The following is a 23,756-nucleotide window of genomic DNA, read 5'->3' as shown; positions in this document are numbered from 1 at the left end:
GTGCCGTGAACCGCCGACGCCAAGCGAGAGACGAGGAAGAACAGGCATTGCCTTTCAAATAATCACAGTAGCCCGCCCACTGTCCGATGCTGTTTGCATCGAAAATATTGTCGAATGCATGAAAAAGATCATCTCTGCTGTTGTGAAAGCGCTTTGCGAGTAAGGTGCGTTGTGTTTCGAATATTTGCCGCTTTTTATTATCGAACGAATGAAAGTAGTCTATTTTTCCATTGAAAAGTTATCTTAGTCGGGTTAGCAGGCAGCTAACAAAAATCGCCAGTGCCTCACATTTTACCTGGAACTATAAAAGCTCGCGGGCTTCATTGTACATAATGGCAGCCAGTCTACAGCATCCGCTCTTTTATGCCCGTTATTTTGCGTGAAATCGTTCGTATTTTTAAATTTATGTGGATGAATTTTGCGACATTGCTCCATAAAAATTAAACACAAGGAGAATATCATCATCAATATTTTGTAATATGTAAAATCTCGCGGTAAAAAACGATGCAATTTTTTCCATGCTGTGATATGTCCAGTTGCACCCGTTAAGCATGCATGAAGTGGCTTGCAGAGTGCTCCAACTTCTCCAGTCGATGAGTTTTTGTTGTCAATACTGAAGACGGGTTTTCTATTGTCTCGAGTCTGCAAACAGGCTTCAGTCGATTCGATGTTTTAAAATAAATTGCTTACAAAATTATATATATAAACCACACACCAATGCACCTCATATCCCCTCCACTTTTATGAAAATCTTTTTTAGTGAGTGCATATTTATATTTAATTATTCGTTTAAATCTGAAATATTAGGATGTATCTCTTTCTTTCTTGGGCACAAACAACATTTAATTCAGTTGTATAATTATTTACTTCAATTTTTTTTTTTTTTACTATGAATAGCTATTATTATTATTTTTTTTTACAAAATATTTTTTTAAACTAATAAACACCCCAATAGTTTAACATATAATTATATCCGTTGTGAAATAACTATATAAATTGATTCAGTGAAGTTGTTGAATTGTTATATAATTAAACACAATAGTTTTTAATATTATTTATATTTATATATATATATATATATATATATATATATATATATATATATATATATATATATAACAGACGCAAAAAAATAATGAGAGATGAAGTCTGTTTTTGATCAATTTATTTGAGGTTTCATATTTGCTTTTTTTTTCCTTTCATTGTACAGTTTTTTTTTTTTTTTTTGGTCTGACTGTGCAGTAAACTTACATTTATTTACATTTCATTAAACATTTCCACCTCTGTAAAATTATTATTATTATTATTATATTTAAGAATATAAAATAAATTATAAGGTATGCAAACAGCTTTGCTAGTTGTTGAACATTTGTGCAAAAATTGTTGATTGTGGAAAAAAAATAGTTTTGGAGGGAAAACTATATGAGGTATCTATTCAAGTACTTAGCTCAAAACACTATCTTGCTCTTTTCTTTTTCTATTCTATCTGCTTAATTTTAATTTATTATATAATAATAAAAAACTAAAAAAAACTTGCTACATGTTCTATGTTAAGCTAATGGAGGCTTGTCGTAGCACTTGGGTATCATTGCTCTTTTGATTGGTTCCATCGTCCTCATTTGTAAATGTTTGGATAAAAGTTTCTGCTAAATGACAATGTAAATAATGTCTTGTATCTTCGTCTCAAATCTTTTTCTCTCAATTCTTGTTGTTTTCAGATTCTCGGCACCAAACCGAAGAGTGTGGCACCAATACGCCTGAAGTTGTGAGCGAGAAGCTGCAGCGTGATGGAGGTTGAGAATAAAGAAGCAACCGAGAGCCCTGTGCCCAACGGCAGCACCCACCCACCCAAACGTGGACGAGGCAGACCACGAGGGTCCCTCAATAAGAAGTTCCCTACCGAGAAAGCGCCGACACACAATGCCAGGCCGTCTAAGAAGGTGGACTTCTTTTCTCCCGACATAGTCATAAAGAACAAGGTGAAGAAACGTGGTCGACCAAAGAAGTTAAAAATGCCCGGCAGGCCAAGAAAGATCCCGCTCACGCCTGAGGAAGAATCTGAGAGACTTCAGAGGATGAGTTTACAGCGCAAGCGGAGACTGTCAAAGCCGCTCGGAAGACCACGCATTCATCCCATCGCTGAAGGATCCAAGGCTAAAAGCGCCAAACAAGCTGGTGTTGATATCAGCCTGGATGCCTCCAACGGTACTCCACGAAAGAGAGGGAGGCCGGCGGGCTCGTTGAAGAGAAAGAGGGGTCGGCCCGCAGGTTCTACCAAGGTTGCCAAGATCGCCAGGGCCTCAGATGGAACCCCAAAAAGGAGAGGCCGCCCCCCAGGCTCTCCCAACAAGGTGAAGAAGATTCAGCGGGCTGACGGTTCTCCTCGCAAGAGGGGCCGGCCCCCAGGCTCTGGCACCAAACTGAAGGTCATTCAACGAAACCCAGATGGATCTCCTCGCAAGAGAGGCCGACCTCCAGGTTCTGGCAAAAAGGTCAAGATTGTGGAAAAGAGAGTAGGAGACAGTCCCCGCAAGAGAGGCCGACCTCCAGGTACCGGAAAAGTCAAGGCACATGCTGGAGAAGGTGGAGAGACGGGAGGTGAGAACGCAGATGGCGCTGCTCCACGTCGAAAGAGAGGACGTCCAAGCAAAGTCAGACTCGAAGTCATGCTCGAAAAACTCCCCACGGCAGCAGCGGAAGAAGATGAAGAGGAGACCGACGCAACCTCTCCCAAACAGTCTCGCACCTCTGATAATTCGTCGCAAAATCCAAACAATGATGAGGAAGACACCAGGGCGAGCGAGAACGACGCAGACCCAGAAGAGGACGCCATTGATTGTTCAAAAGTGAACAACACAAGCGAGAACGAGATGGTGGGCAAATTCAAAAAAAAGAAATGAAAAGATAAGGGGCTTCGTTGAAAATTGGTGGGAATATTTTTTGAAGGGGTTTAATAGGCTATGTCAAATTTTTTTTTTTTTTTTTTTTTTTTTTTTTTTTTTTTTTAAATCTGACAAAGTATGCTCTTGATGTTGCCTGCCATCCCAGACTGTATTTTTTATTTTTCTCTCTCTCGCTTTTATTTTGAAGCTCATTAACTGATCGTTTGCTCACTGATTGAGCACAATTGTTTTTTGTTTTGTTTTTTTGCATGGGGAAAACTATTTTGTTTGCATAATAATTTGAAGCATGCAAACTCGAAGGACAAGTATGTAGCCTGTAAAAATCATGGGATCTAAAAAGATGCTGCACAATTAATGGTTCCATTGAAAACGTTTCCATGCTAAGCACACCTTATTTGTTAACAATGGCTTGTGCCAATTATTTCAGAGCAACTACCAAACCAGACGGTTTCAGATGTAGTATCCTTATACCTGTGCAGTAGTCCATGTGCACAGGATTTCAAAGTAACCGAGGCAGATTTTTTTAATTTAAATTGCCCAGACGTTTTTTAGTTGATGTAGTCGTGGCTGTGAAACCTGCAGCTTTTTCGAGGATGATGGTTAAGTGCATTTTTGCTGTAGTTTTATTTCTTTTATCATCGTCGCTTCATTCATACGTCAACTCTCTAAATTCAGTCCCGCCGAGTTCAGTGTTTTATAGTGAAACGGTCTTATTTTATGCTTCGTATCAGATCTTTGTCTGATAGTTCGGTAATATATAGGTGTCGAGTGATTAGTTTACGACAACCCCTCGTTTTTGCTAAAATATTGTGATTGCTTTGTTTTTAAAGACATGCTGTTGTTTTTAAAAACGTGAAAACATACAAAACTCTGCTTTGATAGTAGGCCCATGGGTCCCGGTTTTTAATTTTCATATCATTTATGGCTTTTTATATACATTTCTTGTTGCTCCTGTCTTTTTGTACTTTTTCTCCTGTAACCGTTTTTTTGTTTTCTCCTTGATTTGCTTAGTTTGTGTAAAAGCGTAGACTTCTCTTGCTCTAAACCGTAGATCTTGTCTTGATTAATTTTCATGTATGATTTAGCAGTAGCTGCTGAAAACAGATTGTTTTAGCTGAGATCTTGCATCTAGAAATGTTCTTTCATGTTAATAAAACAGTTACTGTTCAAACATGATTGTTCAGTAGACATTAAGTGCATTTCATGTACACGCTTTTTAATTAGGTTACTCATTTGTGCTGTAGTACGAAAGATTTCTGTATTACCGCTTTGTATAATTCATTTCACTCTGTGATTTGGATGAGCATTGTTGCTGATTAATAACCAATTAAATCATACCATATTCACCAAGTCTGGTTGTGCTCTTCATTTACTACAGTTGCATGTGATTTGAATTATTCCAACTCTCTTTTAAGAGGTAACTTTTCTTCTGTTTCCCCATCCATTCACAGAAAAAATAAAACTACACAGTGGAGGAGCGAGTAACAGCATCAGCACTTTATTAGAATCAGCACATGGTGGGCAAGCAGACATGCTTTAAAATGAACCACAAGTTAGCAGCTTGGCTTAAAATGCTCAGGGACAGGAACTGGTATTTTATGCATCTCTGCAGCACATATTTACAAGTTGCATATAACACATGTAGACATTTTTTTTTTTTAAGGGAATAATGTTCACTGCCCTGCATTAGGTTTGCAGTTTAGGTTAATGATGAATGTAGGGGATATTATTCACAAATGATCATCTTGCATTAAATTCTACGTCAACAGAGAGCAAATTTTCATAGTTTTAGGTGCTGGACAATATGTCCTTAATACCAAAAGAATGTCCAGTTAAACCTACAATCACTATAATGAAGGTGGTTAAAGTGCCCATGTATATTTTACACAAACACATGCAGAGTTACATCCCTGAACATTGTCTTCTCCAGTGCTGATTAGGTATCTGCTCCCACCCTGAATCCTGGATATTTACAAATACATTAATCTACTCCTGTTATTCTTCATTTTGCATATCAGCAGTAGTTCACTCAACCCAAAGACATCATGTTGCCAGTAAAGTCGGAGGTGTATATGATCTAGATCTAAATTTCACCATTGATTTGACCAAGTTTTTAATAGTCACATTTAATTTAGCAATAAATAAATTGCATTTGTGAGCACACTTGTCAAAATAATCTTTAACCTATAAATATATTAAAAATCTACTCTTGATATTTTTGATATTGTGGTCACTACTGTAATGTTAGATCTTCATTTTACACCACATCTTACCATTAAAGTTAAATATTTTCATCTCTGTTTTTTCCTCCAGACTCTAATGATCTTCTGGCTGACATTAATGTCAAAGACATAACATCAAGCAGCAAAAGTGACAATTTGTGATCAGATATTTCTCTTAAGTCAACTGGAGATGCTTAAAACATCCTACAATCTTTCTCTTATGCTTTTTTCAAACATTTTAAATCTTAAAATGATTTATAAAAATTGCCCCATCCATGTTTTACATTATATGATATACTGTAGAAGGAATTAACATCCTAAATCACTAATCAATTTAAGACATTTAAATCATATAAGTCTTTACCGCTCTAAAACCATTCAGGTCTTTAATGTTTCATATTAAGAAGTGAAAACAAATTGCTAATAGGAATCTATATATGGAGGAGAGTTAAAACTAATTTAAAAAAATATTCCTGTTAATTCTCATTGCAGTTGCACTTTGTTAATACTCTAAAGATAGGACCACAGCTGATGTTTCTGGGGAAACTAGTACACTTTGGCTTCTATGCATAAATGCATGACTTGATCCTAAACTCAAACTTTCATTTCCCCTCTTTAGTTATTCATGGGTTCATTTGGACCAGTGCTACAAATCTACATTATTGCATCACCCATAATTTTTTATTATATGTTTTTTTTGGAGGGGCCTGAAAAGGGCCAACACATTCTTCAATCTAAAACCATAAGTAGATATTCCTAACCGAAGGAGTTTTTGAGTAAGCTCGGGCACTGTTGCAAAGCACTCAAGAGAGGTACAAAGAAATGCAGTGACAGACAAAGGGAGGGAGAGGCACTGCGTCAATGACTGCACACACATTCACACACACACACACACACACACTGTGGATTTAATGAAAGGCATTGGTGGGGAGAGAAGGAGGGGTGGAGTTCACACAAAGCCAGAGTCTCATGTCCTTGTGCGTCCCCCGAGAGGCTCAGTAGTAGAAGTACACTGTGAAAAAAAAAAAAAAGAGAAATAGACCATTGCAATTGATTAGTCCAACCAACACACCAATTAGCATTTGTAAAATTAAACTAGTTTCTACTCACTGAAAAGGATGCCCACCAAGATGACCCCCATGATTCCCATAATGATCATCATCTGTGAAAGAAGAAGAAAAAATAAATCCATAAACATAAAGCCAATGTATCCATTCTGTTTGAGAAATAAGATTGCATGAACAACTACTTACCTGCTAATTCTTTTTTTATAATGATAATACAGTTGGCTTTTCTAAATCTCATATTAAGTACATGGGATATTTATACCTTTCTCTTTTCATTAGTCACACCGCAGGACTATCTAAAATGAAGACATACAAACCAACCAAAAAGAAAGCCAGCAGTAAGAGTAAAGAAATGCAAAAAGGAAAAAGAATAAGACAGGAAGGCCAGAGACCTTAAAAGAGGGACGTTTCAATTAAAATAAATCTACATGGAATAAGAAAGAGATATGGAAAAGGGAGTGAGGCAGGAGGAGCTAAAGAGAGAGTGTAAAGGGAATGATTCGAGCGGGTTACATCACACATCACATCTGGGTTTTAATCCAGAGATGCTGTAATCCAGATTAGGACTAGAAGCCCCCTCCCCCCACTCCCGCCCAGAGATGCGATTGGACGGGCAGCTGTTTGGCCATCTGGGGTGGGCGGTCGGGGGCTGGTGAGGGAGTAATACATTTATGCTGTCTGGAGGGGAGGGGAATGAGGGGGAGTTAATAAATCTATACCGAGGGGATGGATTGACAGATAGCTGGATGGAGAGATAAAAATGTGAGGCTGTCAGAGGGTCAGATGGACCAGTGCAGTACAAGACAAGTACAAGTGCCTCTTCTCTCAATGTTAGACATTTTGGAATCAATTAAATTATATATGAATTCCTCATTTATTATTTCAAAATATTTCAATGAACTATGCACTATCCATGCCATGCTTTAAAAAGTCCCTTCTATTAATAGATGACCAATGCAATTATATGGGCAATTAGAAAGTAAAAAATGAAATGGGATGGTAACCGGCTGATGGTTGTGATGGTCTGCACGTCTCAGGAGTAGCTGGACTCATTCTGTTACTGCAGAACGTAAGCGTGCGTCACAACTGCAACTTGCCTAATATATCTCAAACGCTCGCCAGTGCTGTGACTTATGGGACAGACTGCATTCATGTTCTATCTAAATGAAAATGCTTCTGCTGTAGTGTTGAGTCAGCTTTGCCCCATGAGCCATTTTTACTGCTGGCAATATAGAAACACTGAAGGAGCCACTATACTCTAGAAAATGATTTTTTAAAGTTTAATAAGGAAATACCTTGATGTTCTGTCATGTTTAATTCAATGCTACTTGCCAATTGTTTGTAACCAATTGTGAAATGCACTATCAATTTCTGTGAATTTTTCAGTGTATTCATTGCATTAATTTATATATTTAACAAGTATCTATACTAATTATCTATCTATAAAGAAACTAATTTAATATTTTTTAATCTTGCTTTTTAGTATTGTTTAATACTATAAGTGAACTACAAAATCTAAAGCCAAAGGGTGTTCTTTAACAAATTTCTGTTTAAATCCTTCATAAAACTATTCTTATATAAATATATAAAGTGAATATGACAGTTTAAATAAGAATGGTTTTACTACTGATTTACATTAGGCTACAAATCAACTTCTTGAATTAGGTGAGATGTGTATTTGTATTCAAAGATTTAATTTTAACAGTGAATTTAAATATGTATCTTAACATAATTTAAATCAAATAGGACTATAGATGTAAATAAGCCCAACCCAGCCTCTACAGTCTAAGCGCACCTTAGCATTCTTCCACCAGTATTTGTTTTTCAGTTTCGCAGCGCTGCTCTCAAACTGTGATGCTCCGGCCTGCAGCGCGTCTGCCCGGTCGTCCAGTTCTGATAGCTTCTGATCTCTTTCCAGAACCTTGTCCACATTCACACGCATGATATCAACCACCTGAACACATATGCAAAATATAGACACAGCAACTTAGCATCTAAGAAATCAGCAACATAACATCCTCAATGCATTGCATCAGTAAGATTCAATGTGAAACTGAAATATTTTTTTTATAGAAATTATGGGATATCATCATAGACACTTAACACTGGAAGCAATATTAGGATGAATATTGCATGAGAGACTGACTATACCTCAAAAATGGATCGCGTGAAAATTTTATGGTTACAAGAAAGTCTAAGAGTCAATCTAGCTTTGATACATTTTATTCTGACCCTTACTTCCTCACTGTTATAATTAACATTTTTACTAATCTAGTATATGTCCCAACCAATATATTAAAAGCCATAAAAATATACTGACCAGAACGTAATATAAACTTGAAAAAGTGCAGCATTTAGTAGCGTTAGTAAGCTTGCTTGAACCATAGGCCTGTTTTTAAAGTTCAGTGTATATCTTCTTCTCCCTAAATTGTATTTCTACATATTTTCTGAAGTCAAGATTGACCTAGTCCAGCTTGTTTTGAGCTTATATTGGTAGGGTTTACCTCATCCACTTGGGCCTGTGTCTGTTGGAGACGACGGTTGCTGGTGAGGTTGGGAGGTTGGGAGGAAGAGCCCCCCTCACCCTCTGGGGCTCCTGGGGCTCCCGGGCTTGCATTGGCATCTGGGGCAGACCTGAGAGAATAGGGAAAGGGTTTGGGAAGGCAATTTTTTGGGGCCTTTTAGGTTTTCTTTCCACCATTGGCTCTGCATAGGCTCATTCAGACACATGAGAATGTTCAGCCCCTTCAAACAAATATTACATTATAATAATTTAAATTAAATTCCTAGGATCAAAGCACAGCAATGCATGAATAAATAAATTAGAATTGGGCCTCAACTCAGGCCATGGTGCAATTTAATCTCATTAACATAAGACATTGTAAATGAATTTTGCCGTTAAAGCTTAGTTTTATTTAATTATACACAGTTGCCTTACAATCACATTAAATAACTTTAAATATTGTGTATGTGGGACCATTATTTAATACGTCTCTCGATGCAGTTTCCCCTAAATTCCGATAGATGGAGCAGGGCACTAAAGTCTACGCAATTTTTGATGTATCAGCTTAAAAACGGAGAGATTTTGCTGTGCTGTTAACATAATCCCTTGCAAACAACCTTAGGAATTTGCTAAAAAATAATAAAGAGAGCACAGTAAATTGCGTTTTAATAACTGAAATGTTATAGCAATACTTCTCAGGCATTAAGTGGTTTAAAAACAAAAACTCAATACATTAATGAATAAAATATTTTGTTTTACACTAGCATTTTGTTTGAAATAGGCTAGTAAAAAAATTGTAATTGATTCTGTACTCACATTTTGCTGGCAGGTGCTTAATAAATCAGACCGTCGTCACCAATGATGCAGAGAGAGTGAGAGTGAGAGAGTGAGAGAGATGCAGAAAGAGAGAGAGGATTAGCAGTCAAAAGCCAAACTTCTTATATTGAAGATAAAAACATACACAAGGGAGAGATAAAAAAAAAACTACATTTCTCGTAATAAACTCTACATCATTGCAGTATATAATATTCCCCGATGATGGATGCATAAAGCGATGTCTAGACCGCGTCATCACAAAAAGTGCTGCATTACCGAAAGAGCCTCAGGCGACCAAATCCTAGAATCACAGATCCAGGCTTCCGTGTGAAGATCTTCCTTCAGTTTCAAACAGGATGCGACTGTATATCCTCCTGAGAGCACGTATCGGAGAAAATAAAATATATACGCAGTCAAGTGACGACTTTATTCAAATGACAGGCTTCAACTTTTGTTAGGTCGTTGGAAATAGCAGTAAACCAAGGTACATTAGCATGATAAACGCTTCTCTAGAACGGATTAAAACGACCTGGACGAATAAAAAAATAGTCCTCCCGTCTCTGCATGAAAGTGTATGTATGCTGAGTGAGAGAGGAGGGGAGGGGATGAGAGAGAGAGAGAAAGATCACGAACATTTTCAGTGACTCTCTCTCTCTGTCTCTCTCTCTCTCTCTCACACACACCCCTCCCGCCCCTCGAGGTAACGTTAACGGGACAGCACTGCGGTGGTTGAGCGTAATGTAGCTACACTTCCGACCCCCCTCACAGGCCTGGGATTTTATCTGTTGGACAGGAGGAGACGCACTAAAAATGGGTGTATGCTTAAGAGCAGGTCACCATCATCTCAGAAGTGATGCACTGAAGCATTCTGCGTGCATATAGCATGATCTGCACAGTTCAACAATCCACAGACAACTTTCAAGGGAATGTGCAATATGCTGGATTCGTTTATGGATGTGGTTAATGCAAGGGGCATGCAAATCCTTCTGAGCTGTGACGTGAAATCCTAATCTTAAATGCAATATTCCATAATAATCCAAACTAAATGGTAAAAGCGCTTTTAGCAGACATATAGGTTAGCTTTAGTGTGGTTCTAGCTGCATGAGCAGCAAAGGAAGCAGTGCAGCAGTAACAAAGCTCAGTGCTACAGACAGCTCGGTCGCTGTGGCAACAGCATCACTATCCTGACTGCTGAGCTCACAGCAGAAATCAATGAGAGAAATATTCAGCCCTGTGCCCAAACTATGGCCAAAGAGCTGACCACTAATGGCTAAACTGTGACTCAGACAATCAACAAATTTAATGACTTGGAAACAGATTCTAGAACAATCAAGGAAGTGCTGTTTTTTTCCGGTATAGTGGATGAATCATTCTGGCATCAAATGAAACATTTTCACATGAGAGTTTAGGCGAAGGTCTAATTTCTCGATTTAAGATTCTGTAACCTAATGGACTGGAGAAAGCAATTAAAAAATATTTTTGGGAAGTTAACTCATGAGATGTTCATGAACAGGTTAAAATAAATATCAATGTCACTGTTACCACAAATATTCCACAATATTAAGCAGCTTAATATTGACTGTTAATAAGTATTTCTTGATCAGCAAATCAATTTTAAGTTATAAAAACATTTAACAATATTATGCTTTTTTTTAATTAAAAAAGTCCCTTTTTTAAATAAATTTGTATAGTTCACTTAAAGTGCAAATATTCAATGTGTTAAATTAAGAATAATGTGTGTAAAGTATTATACATGAATATATCTATATTAAATGTATCCTCTTCAGTTCAGGCACTCAAATTTATGTAAACTACAAATTTACTGAAAACATTCGTCCTCTAATAAAGTGGTTTATAGTTAAGTTAGAGTAAGAAAACGTACTTCATGCAAATAAGATCACTAAAATATTTTATTTTCAGCTTGTTCATCTTAATATCTGTACAGTATTTCATTTTCTGGTTTTCTTTTCAAGTTTCATTGCTCTAGATATCATATATCCAGAATCATAACAATTTCATATTTGTCACAAATAGTAGTGTATTGCGGAAAAACATTCTTTAACCAGCAGCAGTTTAGGAGCCCTTTTTTTAAACATTGCCTCACAAAACCAACAAAATTTTGATCAACAACTTTGTTCCTGTGTTTTGAGGAATACAGTCCCCCTAATTCACAATCTCTTCATAACACACTGATAAACATTCGTTTTAAACATTCAATAAATTACAGTTCTCCTTATATTAACCCCTTCATTTAACATCATATTACAAACTAAGGCTATGGATCACGTTGAGGTCATGACCTTACATTGTAATAAATGGCATAATATCACTTTGTTCTGTACACTGCAGATCACACAGACCTGCTTACATTCATGTTAATCAAAGCTACACTGCTGCATGAGTTGGCATTGTCCATTTACTGTAGGCTATGACTGAATAATCACAGAAAAAGCTGTTGTTTCCATGGTTGACATCTACAAGAAAATATCTACAACTATTACACGTTTCTGCTAATGAGAGTTAAGCAGAGACATTATTAGCATTATTATGAAGGTTGTGAAGCAGATATGTGTCAGTAAACGCCTAAGCAAGTGCCTTCAAGTATATTATATATAATAATACAATAAAACCAGCCAGTCCAGACTTTTAATAAATAAATCTCCTAAGCACCTTGATATACAAATATGTTAGCTGAGCTTTTCCTTTTCAGTTTGTTTGGCCAGAAGTTATCCGTAAGGACTGATAACTTGATAAACTAAACACAAGATTAATCAATCACAACATCCAGCATATGACCCACAATTAGATTTATGAATGTAAAGTTTAATCAATATGTGATTTGTTGGAATTACAAAATGTTTTTTAAGTAAATCCAGTTGCTTAGTCCTTCAATTTAAACTGAAAGAACTGCCCTTTGGGACCCTGAAGTCTTGAATTGCTTTGGCTAAAGTAGAGAAGTAAATATTGATATCTCTTATAAAGTGAAGTGACATTCAGCCAAGTATGGTGACCCATACTCAGAATTTGTGCTCTGCATTTAACCCATCAGAAATGCACACACACAGAGCAGTGAACACACACACACTGTGAGCACACACCCGAAGCAGTGGGCAGCCATTTATGCTGCGGCGCCCGGGGAGCAGTTGGGGGTTTGATGCCTTGCTCAAGGGCACCTAAGTTGTGGTATTGAAGGTGGAGAGAGAGCTGTTCATGCACTCCCCCCACCCACAATTCCGTCCGGCCTGAGACTAGAACTCACAACCCTTTGATTGGGAGTCCAACCCTCTAACCATTAGGCCACGACTTCAAATAAATAAACAAAACAAAACTAAATACATAGATAAATAGCTTAGGAGCAGTTCTGCTCAAAGAGTGGAATAATGTGGAATACATTGCCCTCAGCAGCACTTAACATGTTCAGTCATCACTTATGCGTGAGTGCATAATGACTCTCAAATCGACTTTTTTGACCTAGCTAACCAATTTGTTTTGATTTTTTGTTTACACTGACGTCACTTGACACTTTTTTTTTTCTTGTTTTTGAGCCAGATGTAACCTACCCCTCAAAGAGTGTTATCTAATGAAATTCCCTTGAGCATCTGTATTTGACTAACGTTAACGCAACTAAATGGTAAGGCAGCTTACAGTGCATAATGACACAACACTAAAGATTTAGACATATTCAACCAGAAACACAGATAACAAGGCCAATGCTTAGTCATCTAAAATCACAGAATAAATAAGAAACTGAAAGCAGACACCCACACACTTCACTTTAGTGTGCACTTCAAGCCAAAGTGTTGAGCACTAAATACTGGTCCCAAAATTATCTCCACTCAGAGCTGCAAAAGGTTTACTGCATACCTGCATAGACTGTTAATTTAGTACATTTCATATAGTTTAATATGTCATTAAGTAAAACTTGATGATACAATGGTAATTTAGAAACACTTCATGTGTTTTCGTAATTGTATTCTTTCTCCATTTAAAATGTCACCAACAAAATGTTTTTTTTCTTCAGTCATCTAACAAATGCCAGTTTCTTTCTGACAGTTTTCCAGGAAATTAACTCATGTTATAATAGAGTGCCTGCTTTCCTAGAACATATTCTTTAAAGTCTTCCTTAAATTACAGCGTTCAAAAGATACTACATAACAGGAATGACCCTGGTGTTAATCTGCATAAAATAAATACAATTATGTAATCTAGAAAGAGTGATATCACATCCAGCCTGATATCTTTGGCTAGAATTAATATAATGCTACATGCTGGACGTGCAAATAATGGATCCTTTGGACTATTGACGGTGTATTCCAATAGAGGGCACTAGTGAAACCACACATGGTTACTTGCCTTTCAGAAGGTAGCTATAACCTATTTACTCTGGATTCTTGCTGCAGCATCACATTCTCCGTTATGAAATGACAACCATCATACGTTTGTAAATGCAGCTATTTCTGTGGTGCTGGAGGGATATAAATGCTAGGCCTTTTTCCATGTGTGGTCCGGGACTGCAGAGTTTGACTGCAAGTCATGATATGGTTCATTGCTGTCAGAATCTGCCGCAGTTGCTTTTTTCCTCTCCTTCTCTGCATTCTCTCCCTCGTCCACAGCAACCGAAACAAGAAGAGGGGATTTTCTGTGAAAGAAGGGAGATGTGATGTGTGACGACTGAGGGTGTGTTCCATTCAGAAATAAACGTGTATACAGCTTCGCTCTCCACAGAAAGATACATAAGGGTGAATGGGTCAAAAATAACATTAAGAATGCACTTTTATTTCATTTTGCACTTTTGCCACTGATACAATCACACCTTCAGTTACAGCTCATTTAAAATCTTTACATATCATTATTGCATCTCTTATAATCAGTTTTAGAGTGCAAAAAAAAAATGCTCTCTCTCTCTCTCACACACACACACACATATATATATATGTGACCCTGGACCACAAAACCAGTCTTAAGTCGCTGGGGAATATTTGTAAAAATGGCCAAAAACGCATTGTATGGGTCAAAATGATAGATTTTTCTTTTATGACAAAAATCATTAGGATATTAAGTAAAGATCAATGTTTCATGAAGATATTTTGTAAATTTCCTACCGTAAATATATAAAAACGTAATTTTTGATTAGTAAAATGCATTGCTAAGAACTTCATTTGGACAGCTTTAAAGGCAATTTTCTCAATATTTAGATTTTTTTGCACCCTCAGATTCCTAAAATATTTGTATCTCGGCCACATTACATTCGGTGAAATTTTTAATGAGAATCAGAGATTCTGATGAAAAGCAAAAATTCCTGGGAGAAAACAGTCCATTAAATGAGCACTACAAAAAAAAGAAGTTCAAGTAAAAACAGCCTCTTTAAGTAATTATTTATGATCACTTCTGACCCGAATACATGACTATCCTGATTAGTCTCTCTTCGAAGTACTTGTGTGTGTGTGTACCTGTCTCCACTCTGAGTGATTAATCGTCTGCAGGTCTCCATCTGAACATCCAGGCCTCTTTTCATGCTGCACATCTCCATATACTCATGCAAATGCCTGTTCATATCCGACTTAGCAGTTGCCAACTCCAACTACATACAAACACAACACAAACTTTAAAAGATCATGCAATATTGCCAAAACATCTCTCAATGTTGTTGGCTTTGCTTTTAAGAAAAAAAAAAAAACTATTATGTGTTTGATAGAATAAAACATTATGTAGATGTAACTCTTTACCTCAATTTGGTCAATGGTGTCTTGATATTCCTTTTCACGCGACTTAAAAAGGGACTCTGTGTCCTTTATTACTTTCTCTATAGACTCCTCCTGCTGTGTGTAACAAAAGAAATCTGTTACGTTTCAGATGTCGTGTAGCTATTTCTCTACATAATGGAAATATTGTGTAGAGAGTGAGAGACATTCAGATGAAATATATCAATTCACTTAAAATCGCAACTCAGTGTTTTTTTCTCCTTCGTTTGCTATTTATAGGAAAACTGATGAGACAACAAAAACCACCGAACTGTAATAAGTGTAGCATGAGCGCTTTCATATTATGCTCAAATTATTTCTGTCGGATCTATAGTTTTGGATAAGAAAACAAATAATGGTAAAAAAAGGCAAAAAAAAGAGATGAAATAATGTATAAATCACAACCTTTAAAAAAAAAAAGTAGCAAACACACTAGAAGATAAAGCATGCTTTTTATTACAATACTGTAGTTATTTTCCTTAAAGCAACCTGAAGAGATTTGATGACTTGGTTTAATAAATGAATGTTATGTGAATGTAAACTTCAATTTTATATGGGATGTTTAAATGACTGTATGTTTTGCAATATAAATGCATATTTGTTTTTTTCAGGTTTAACTAGATCCATTTTACACAAATTCATCATGCCAGTTTAATTTCCATTCAATTTTAAAGTCCATCACTGGAGCTGAAATCAATAAAAGACAACCGTACTTCTCCTTGGTTCTCAACACTGAAGGTACATCCTGGAAAATCTTCCCAGAGTAACAGAGTTTCCTCAGTCTCTTCCCACGCAAGACTGTCACAGTCATCCTCAAACTCACATTCACGTCTGTGGCATAAGAACAAACAGTCATTATCTTAAATACTTAGTGTGTGGTCTTCAAGATAACAACACAAACCAGAATGAATCAACACTATCGTTCTAATAGAGCATTTCTTTTCATTAGAATGAATCAACACAGAGCATTTATTATGTTTGAGTAAAACTGATTAACAGGACTCATTATTCCACAGCATTCTCTGACATTTCAGACTTACAACTGGTTGAGCATTCTCTGCATCTCTTCATTGATCTGATTGGCTGATGAGCAACAAAGCTCCACCTCCTTATTTCCACTGTCCTCACTTTCAGAGATGCTTACTGGTTCATCGCTCTCGTTCCCCCTGACTGTCTGTGCTGCTGGTTTTTGAGGTCGGTGGGTCAAGGTTGACGGAGGTGTGGCTACTTGCTAAAAAAAAAAAAAAAACGTAATATGAATAAAAATTTAAAACACAATATATAGTATCTTCAGTGTCACATGATTCTTTAGAAATCATTCTAATATGCTGATTTATTTGAAGTCAAGCTCTTTTGTAATGCTATTTATGTCTTTACTATCACTGATTAATTAAAAATAATACTCTTATTGACCCAAACAGTAAGTATTGAATATGAAATAAATTGCATATGTGTCCCTGAACCACAAAACCAGTCATAAGTAGCATGGGTATATTTGTAGCAATAGCCAACAATACATTGTATGGGTCAAATGGGCCGATTTTTCTTTTATGCCAAAAAAATCATTGGGATTTTAAGTAAAGAACAGGGTGGTCCAGGGTCACATATAAAAATAAAACTCTGGTATGAAATATACATAAAAATGAAAACCTTAAAAGACTCTGAGAACAGCAGGAAGTTATGAATGGTAAACGAACATGCAGAAAATAAGGCATACCTGTGTCTTATATATTTCTTGTAACTGCAAATGCAAAGATGATGATGAAAGACAAACCTGGAAGATCTGAGTCATGTCTTCGCAGTTTCTCTGTTGGGCTACATCACACAGACGAGCCGTGATGTCAATCCTGCGACAGATGTCCATGTCCACTTTCATGGCCTTCTCCTGAATCTTACTGTCCAAATCTGAGTGATTCTACAGGAGAGAGGATGTGAAAGAGATTGAACTGAAACGGAGGATCAATTACTCTGCTAAATCATTTGACTGGAATTTACAATATTGGCTAAATGAGGTATTTTTCAGGTCAGGTCACTTGAATGCTGTCATGAACTCACGTTGCTCATGAGACCTTTAAACAGAACCAGATCTGCTTTGAGCTGCTTAACCCTCAGAGCAAGTTCATCCTGACACACCTCGCTCTCCTGCAGGTCCTGAAACACACACACACACACACACACACACATTACACTGTCATCAGATGCAGTGTAGACAGTGGAAAAGGTCTTAAAATTAATTTGAGTCTCATTTAAATTAATTTAAATATGAATTGATTGGGTTTTACCTCTTCAAGATCTGCAACTCTTTCCTGTAGATCCACCCGCATTGTGTATTCCTCTTCCCATCTAGAATAAATAATAAAACCAGAATCTCTAATTGTTCACCATTTCAATGTCTTTATCAATTGAATACCTTGGCATTGACCATTCGCAAGACTACTACAAAAACAGACTGTAATGAACTGTACTATGACTTAACATGATAATATCATCAAATAAAAAAAATATATATCATACGTTGTTTATTTTTATAAAAAATTATTTTAAAGGGGAAATGTGTAATTTCTGTGCCACTAGCATAAAGAACAGAATTAACCTTCATGAGGGTAAATGGCATATTTATTTCACTGTCCATTCAATGGGCTGTACTGCCATTGATCATTCAAGAAAATATATATATAAAAAAAAAAAAAAAAAAAAAAAAAAACTTACATACACTTTTACATTTTATCAAATTAAATGTGGTGCATTTGACAAATAAATATAATTGTATTAATTTACATTTTAATAAATAGATAAGTAAATATGTACATTGTGCTTTTGTACACAGTCCTACAATACTTGGGTATACTTTGCATAAAAACCTGTATATGTATATCATTAAATTAATTTAGGAATATGTATTTGTAAAATAAATAAATAAATAATAATAATAACTCAGTCCGTACAGCTTTACTAAAGTAAACATGAAACTCGACACTTCCACACGTCATAAAAATGCAACCCCCAGCTAAGAGTGAGTGAATCTCAGCCAAAAATAAAATCTGTCATGTAACATGATCTAACACTTTGGGCCGGTAGTACTCTACTCATGTAGCAAATCAGCTTTTTTTGTGCAGAAAGCATTATGTAATGTGTCACTAGACTGTGTGCAGAGGAGACGCACACTACAGCCTGAGACAGGAAGTGCAGGACTGTTCACACTCATGCTCCTGCCGTTTTAGGCCATTACTGCAGTGTCACTGCAGGTGTTAGAGCAGGTGATTTATGTTAGTGTAACACTCAGATAACATCCACATAACCTTCTTCTTAACACAGCAGTGACTACAGACACCTGAATCAGTGATTCCACAGACCAGGTGCCACTGCATCACATATACAACTAAAACAAAGACAAAATATAACAGAGAAAACATACAACCAAGGGCTTTTTTCAGAAATAATCCTGACTGTTGACATTAAAAGTGCTATTTTGGCTGGGATTCGGTGGCTTTGGCAGCTGGTAGTAGTCTGGGGAGCCTGAACGGGAAGGTAAGAGAGAGATTGTTGAATTATTCTCTAGTGGCATCCTGGCAGTAGCAGCACTCAGTTCAGTACTGCATTGCAGATGCTGAGGCGCAGAGGGGAGGCGGCTGAAGTTGGAATGAAATAGATGGAGAGATGAAGAGAGAGATTCATTGGGAGGAGGGGTTATACAAGGTATTAACATAACTTTTGTGTTATTTTACTCATTAAATGAAATGAAATGAAAATGAATGCATTTAGCAAACGCTTTTATCCAAAGCGACTTACAGTGCATTCAGGCTACCAATTTTTACATGTCATGTGTTCCTGGGGAATCGAACCACCAACTTTGCACTTGATAAAGCAGTGCTCTACCAATTGAGCTACAGGAACACTAATCATCATTAATCATTAATCATGTATTCTTCTGAAACCATGCAGAAAGTATCATTCAACGCTAACAATACTTATAATATCAATGCATTAAATGAATACCTATTAAATTACATGATATATTTAAAATAAGTCATTTAAAAAACGTCTGTGGAACTATAAAAGAGAATTAGGTAGTTTTCCAATACAAGCTTACAATACTTAAGATTAGCAATTAGAAAAAAAGTTATAAATAAAATTTAAAAAGTACAAATAAATAAGCCTCAAAAAAGAGATAGTGTCTAGCTTTAACTACCAAATGCAAAGAAAATCGTGAAAAAATCATAACCTAAATTTTACTATAATAAAAATTGTTTGTCAATTAAGTAATTGGGGCCTAGGGCAACAATGCCACTAAAAATAACAAAATTATGTATTAGAACTTTTTTCCAAAGAAATAATTAAGGTAAAAAAGCACTGGAAAATTTGAAACTGATAAGCACTGTAATTTTTTTTTTATTGGGATTATTTAATAAGTACAGTAATATGTGAAATACTATTTAAAAGGTACTTCATACTGCCTCAAAAAATGGCAACTGAAGGACTGAAATATTAAGTGAGAACCAGCCCTAAATGACTTGTCTTGCTAAAGAACAAATGCACTTATTCAGTGAAAACACATTTTTCATATTTGTTGAAAAGGTTTCATGTATTTGCATTAAGTGCATCTACAGTACCAGATGTTTATGAGCTAGGCCCTGTTAGAGCAATCACTATTATAAACCTGTAATCTCACCTAACAGAATCTATGAAAAACCTGAGATTTTTGTTAATAAAACTAAAACTAAACTGCTAAAAAATGTTTTAAAGTCTGTAGTCACTGGTTTTTATGAACAGACTTTAATATAATGTATGGTTGATAATATTTTGTTATGGTAATGAAATAATGGCAATAAGATTTTTACAGTTATCAGAAAAAAAAAAAACACCTGGATAAGCCCTGAATTTATACAATATGTTAACTAATAGTCCATTACACGGATTGATTGTGAATTCAATTTCTCTAAACATGTGTTTTAATGCCACCTAACAAAGGTACTTATAAAACAATCATAAATTGTTTTGGAAATGTTCACAAGCCCTAAATAAATAAATAAATAAATAAATATGCTGTGTTCTCATAATTAAAGAATCATCAATCGTCCATGTAGATAGGTAGAGAGACAGACAACGAAAGATAGATAGTTAGATATATAAATGGATAGATAGATAGATAGATAGATAGATAGATAGATAGATAGATAGATAGATAATATACGGACAAGAAACAACTACTACAGAAGTTGCGAAGCGCGCAAAGTGCTGCGTAAAAGTTGCGCCTTCAAGCTCTCTATTTACCAGAACATCAGATTGTACTCATACTAACCTCCGTTTGTATTCGTCTCTCTCCCTCTTTACCTTGGCGAGCACATTGTACAGGGCCCGAATCTCTGGGGTGATGGTGTCGATCTGGACACCCACTCCGACTGGAGGCACCCACGACGACACACCCGGACCCGAGACCCGCGACTCACACCCGGCGCTGAACCTCTGATTATACGACCACACAGTGCCAGGGTGAAATCTGGGTGCAGGGTTGCTGCTACAGCCGATACCAGTACTGACATACTTCGCGTTAACATTGCTGAATGTTCTTGGAGCAGGATCAGTCGGGCTGATGGGGAAATTTGGGGTGAGATTGGAATTAGAGTCCGTCAGATTAGATGGGTTCAGGTTTTCTATTGTTGTACTGTTATTAGACTCGAGAGGGAGGGTGATGTTATTGAGAGTCGGTGAGAGCAAGGCTCCAGACAGATACGCGATGTCGTTCGCGTTCTGAAGGGGTATCAGGTCGGGCCTGACAGGAATCAATCCAACGTAGCCAGTCTGAACCCCAACATCTCGCGTTAAAGGCTTTTTATTTTCTACACACTCCGCGCTCTCATCCAAAGCCTGTTGCAGCTGCTTTTCCAATACTTTATTCCTGCGTTCCAGCTCGTGAACTTTGGCTAAAAAGCAGCGGAAACGCAAATTCAGAGTTTTGAGGACGCTGATGTTGGACCCCAGGTCGTTCCTCAGGGCCGCGGCGGCGGGAGGAGGTGGAGACACCCGGTGGAGATAGTTACCCAGGTGCAGATATGGTGTTCCCGGAGGAGGTAAAGCTCCAAAGTCCAACCCATCTTGCCCGATGCCACTCGTGTGTTCGCTCAGGAAAAGACCCGCTGGATCGGTCCAGTGGCCCGAAGCCGCGGAGTCCGAGAAGCCCGTCACCTGGTTCTGCTGGTACGGATACACGTTCTCCCCCAATACAGGATTCATTCTGGAGTAGGAAAATCTGAAATGCTCAAAGTCCGGCATGAACACTGATTTAACCGAGTGCCTTCGAAGCCGATCCTCTGAAGTTAATAAACTGAAGGAACACTTGTCTGATTAAGTGGGAATGAATGAATCCAATCAAACTCAAGCCTTTGATTACGGCTATGCTTGTTTATAGTGTTACACAAGGACGCGTTTCGCCTGTTTGCATGCCATTTGTTATAACAGTACTTTACCAGACGTTGTTTATTATCTTAGAGAAGATTAAACGCGTCTTCGTAGCGGAACGGCCAAGCTCCAGCTCCAGAGCAGAAACAAACATGAAAGAAGAACTGCGGCTCCTTCATACCGAGATCGCGTAATAGAAGCGCCTCACTCTTGCGCAGCGCAGCACTTTGTTTATTTTAGCAAAATTCAACGTGTTTAATTTAATCGATGCTACTAAATAACACATTTAACGCCAGGAATTGTGTTTGATTATATTGTATTGTGCAATGTTTAAGATTAGTATTTTGAATATGCGTTTGTATTTATGGCATTTACGGTAGCCAAGGTGTACCTTTACGTCACTGGATGTAATTTGGCGACAGCAGCGTGACACAAATCGTTACTGAACTTGAAATATTGTTACAAATTTATTTTTATCGGCATTTTATTGGTTTTGTAAATAATCAAAATCAAAACAATGATTTTACATCTAAATAAAAATATTAAAGGAGTTGCAGGTTTTTACAGCAAATCAAAGCAGTGTTCAATTTCCTTTTTAAAAATCATATTTTTGACAGAAAATTCCCATTTATGAGAAGAAATAATAATAATAACTCCTTACATTTTATATGGCGCTTTTCTAAGCACTCAAATAACAAAACATTTACACACCCACTAATAAATAAATAAATAAATAAATATATAAATATATATATATATATATATATATATATATATATATATATGTGTGTGTGTGTGTGTGTGTGTGTGTGTGTTAGTGTGTGTGGGTGTATATATGTGTGTTTTTTTCACACCCCCCTTTTGGCCCTGTGGACCTGTAGAAAAGATTAATAGTAACTATTTTATGTACCACAAAAAAACGGACAGAATAACATACTATTTCACAAATTTTTCTATTTACGTAATATTCACAAATGTTGTATAATTTGTGATTTGTAATGATTGAAATAAAAATACTCAGCTCACAAATACAATTACCTTGATTTTTCAAGTTCATGTCTCATATTTTATCTTAATTGTGCTCTCTTGAAACTTTTGTCTTCTATAGTAAAACAAAGTACACTAATATTTGAGAGAAAAAGTTATTTTATAATGTACTTCCATAGTTTAAAACTGAAACTCTTGGTTTGTGACAAGGTTAAAGCTATAGGAAATCTAGATTTTAATCAATCAATGTTTTAAAAAGTCATACTTTTACAACAGAATATATCCAAAGCCCAATTATTATCTATACAGTAAAGCTTTATTCATACAGCACCCTTCAAACACTGTTTACGCAGTGCTTTATATGTGCTGAATGGTAGAACAAGCAGGACTCAGACACATGCACACAGAGGAGCTCATTGTGTGACACTGCAAGCTCACCCTCATTATCATCTGAATCTTTAACATGACATTACAGTGCTATTTCACCACTGAAAAATATTATTCACAAAAAAGAAATCACATTAATAATTTGTCAAACTAAATCAAATGTGCCTTTAAATATGAAAGCACATGTAATACATGTCTTTTTCTATTTTTTTTTGTGTTCACAGTTTCCAGGTGGATCGGTACATTGGGAATTCTCTGTGCTCCAGATGCTCAGTCTGCTACTGCCTTCATGGAGCTTACCTTCTTAACCTCCTCACACTCATCTAATTAGTGTAGAATGGGGTCAGTCGGCAAATAAAAGAGCATTGCCACTAACAAATTGCTAAAAGCCATATTTTTGCTTTTAGGACAAAAAAAAAAAAAGAAGTTATTGTGTTCTGCGTGCTCTACGCTAGAAAATAAGTAGATAGAGAGACTGTCCACAGTGACTCATCACAGCTAGCTCTACTCATAATGAGATGATGTGGAAAATGAGCTGAGATGACAAGAGGGGAGATGAAGGAATGATTACAGCCTTTTGCAGGTCCACTGGCAGGTCCATGACAGACACATCAGGCACTGACATGTGAAACACCAAGAAAACCAAGTGTCAGATTATATTTAAGCATACAACCGTGAGTTGAACATGTATAATTACTTTAATGGACAGTGAACAGGACTTGCTGAATGTGATC

The 23,756-nt window shown here is 36.6% G+C and overlaps 3 protein-coding genes across 4 annotated transcripts; 1 reads left to right on the top strand and 2 right to left on the bottom strand.

Moving 5' to 3' along the window:
- On the top strand, positions 1-4,253 carry LOC127978929 (translation initiation factor IF-2). 2 transcript variants are annotated; one of them, XM_052583947.1, is made up of 2 exons: positions 1-164; positions 1,719-4,253. In XM_052583947.1, exon 2 carries the CDS (start codon positions 1,788-1,790, stop codon positions 2,898-2,900), a length of 1,113 nt encoding a protein of 370 aa, XP_052439907.1. In that variant the 5' UTR covers positions 1-164; positions 1,719-1,787; the 3' UTR covers positions 2,901-4,253. The 2 variants fall into 2 exon arrangements, with proteins under 2 accessions (XP_052439907.1, XP_052439908.1); XM_052583948.1 differs by having other exon boundaries at positions 13-159.
- A 132-nt stretch (positions 4,254-4,385) lies between these two features.
- Positions 4,386-10,118, bottom strand: LOC127978931 (vesicle-associated membrane protein 2-like). The gene is made up of 6 exons (XM_052583950.1): positions 9,788-10,118; positions 9,512-9,527; positions 8,697-8,826; positions 7,988-8,146; positions 6,236-6,287; positions 4,386-6,137 (listed from the first exon to the last, which is right to left on the bottom strand). Coding segments are annotated over exons 2-6 (360 nt in total). The 5' UTR covers positions 9,514-9,527; positions 9,788-10,118; the 3' UTR covers positions 4,386-6,120.
- Positions 10,119-11,433: 1,315 nt separating this feature from the next.
- LOC127978734 (non-homologous end joining factor IFFO1) lies at positions 11,434-21,850 on the bottom strand. Its single transcript, XM_052583607.1, has 9 exons — positions 20,552-21,850; positions 17,535-17,595; positions 17,308-17,403; positions 17,027-17,167; positions 16,293-16,483; positions 15,966-16,083; positions 15,238-15,330; positions 14,962-15,092; positions 11,434-14,150 (listed from the first exon to the last, which is right to left on the bottom strand). The coding sequence occupies exons 1-9, from the start codon at positions 21,520-21,522 to the stop codon at positions 13,994-13,996; spliced, it is 1,959 nt and encodes a 652-aa protein (XP_052439567.1). The 5' UTR covers positions 21,523-21,850; the 3' UTR covers positions 11,434-13,993.
- Positions 21,851-23,756: the final 1,906 nt, after the last annotated feature.

Source organism: Carassius gibelio, chromosome B19, assembly GCF_023724105.1.
Source record: "Carassius gibelio isolate Cgi1373 ecotype wild population from Czech Republic chromosome B19, carGib1.2-hapl.c, whole genome shotgun sequence".
In the NCBI taxonomy this organism is placed as follows: Eukaryota; Metazoa; Chordata; class Actinopteri; order Cypriniformes; family Cyprinidae; genus Carassius; species Carassius gibelio.
This window is presented reverse-complemented; position numbering and strand designations above follow the sequence as displayed.

Excerpts from the sequence above, each read along its gene's own strand:
- LOC127978929 (XM_052583947.1), top strand. The coding sequence starts at position 1,788 with ATGGAGGTTGAGAATAAAGAAGCAACCGAGAGCCCTGTGCCCAACGGC.
- LOC127978931 (XM_052583950.1), bottom strand. Across the intron at positions 8,147-8,696 it reads CACAGGCCCAAGTGGATGAG|GTGGTTGATATCATGCGTGT; the intron begins GTAAACCCTACC and ends ATATGTGTTCAG. Across the intron at positions 6,288-7,987 it reads ACTGGTGGAAGAATGCTAAG|ATGATGATCATTATGGGAAT; the intron begins GTGCGCTTAGAC and ends CTTCTTTCACAG.
- LOC127978734 (XM_052583607.1), bottom strand. The coding sequence starts at position 21,522 with ATGCCGGACTTTGAGCATTTCAGATTTTCCTACTCCAGAATGAATCCT. Across the intron at positions 17,404-17,534 it reads GAGTTGCAGATCTTGAAGAG|GACCTGCAGGAGAGCGAGGT; the intron begins GTAAAACCCAAT and ends TGTGTGTTTCAG. Across the intron at positions 16,084-16,292 it reads CAGAGAATGCTCAACCAGTT|ACGTGAATGTGAGTTTGAGG; the intron begins GTAAGTCTGAAA and ends CTTATGCCACAG.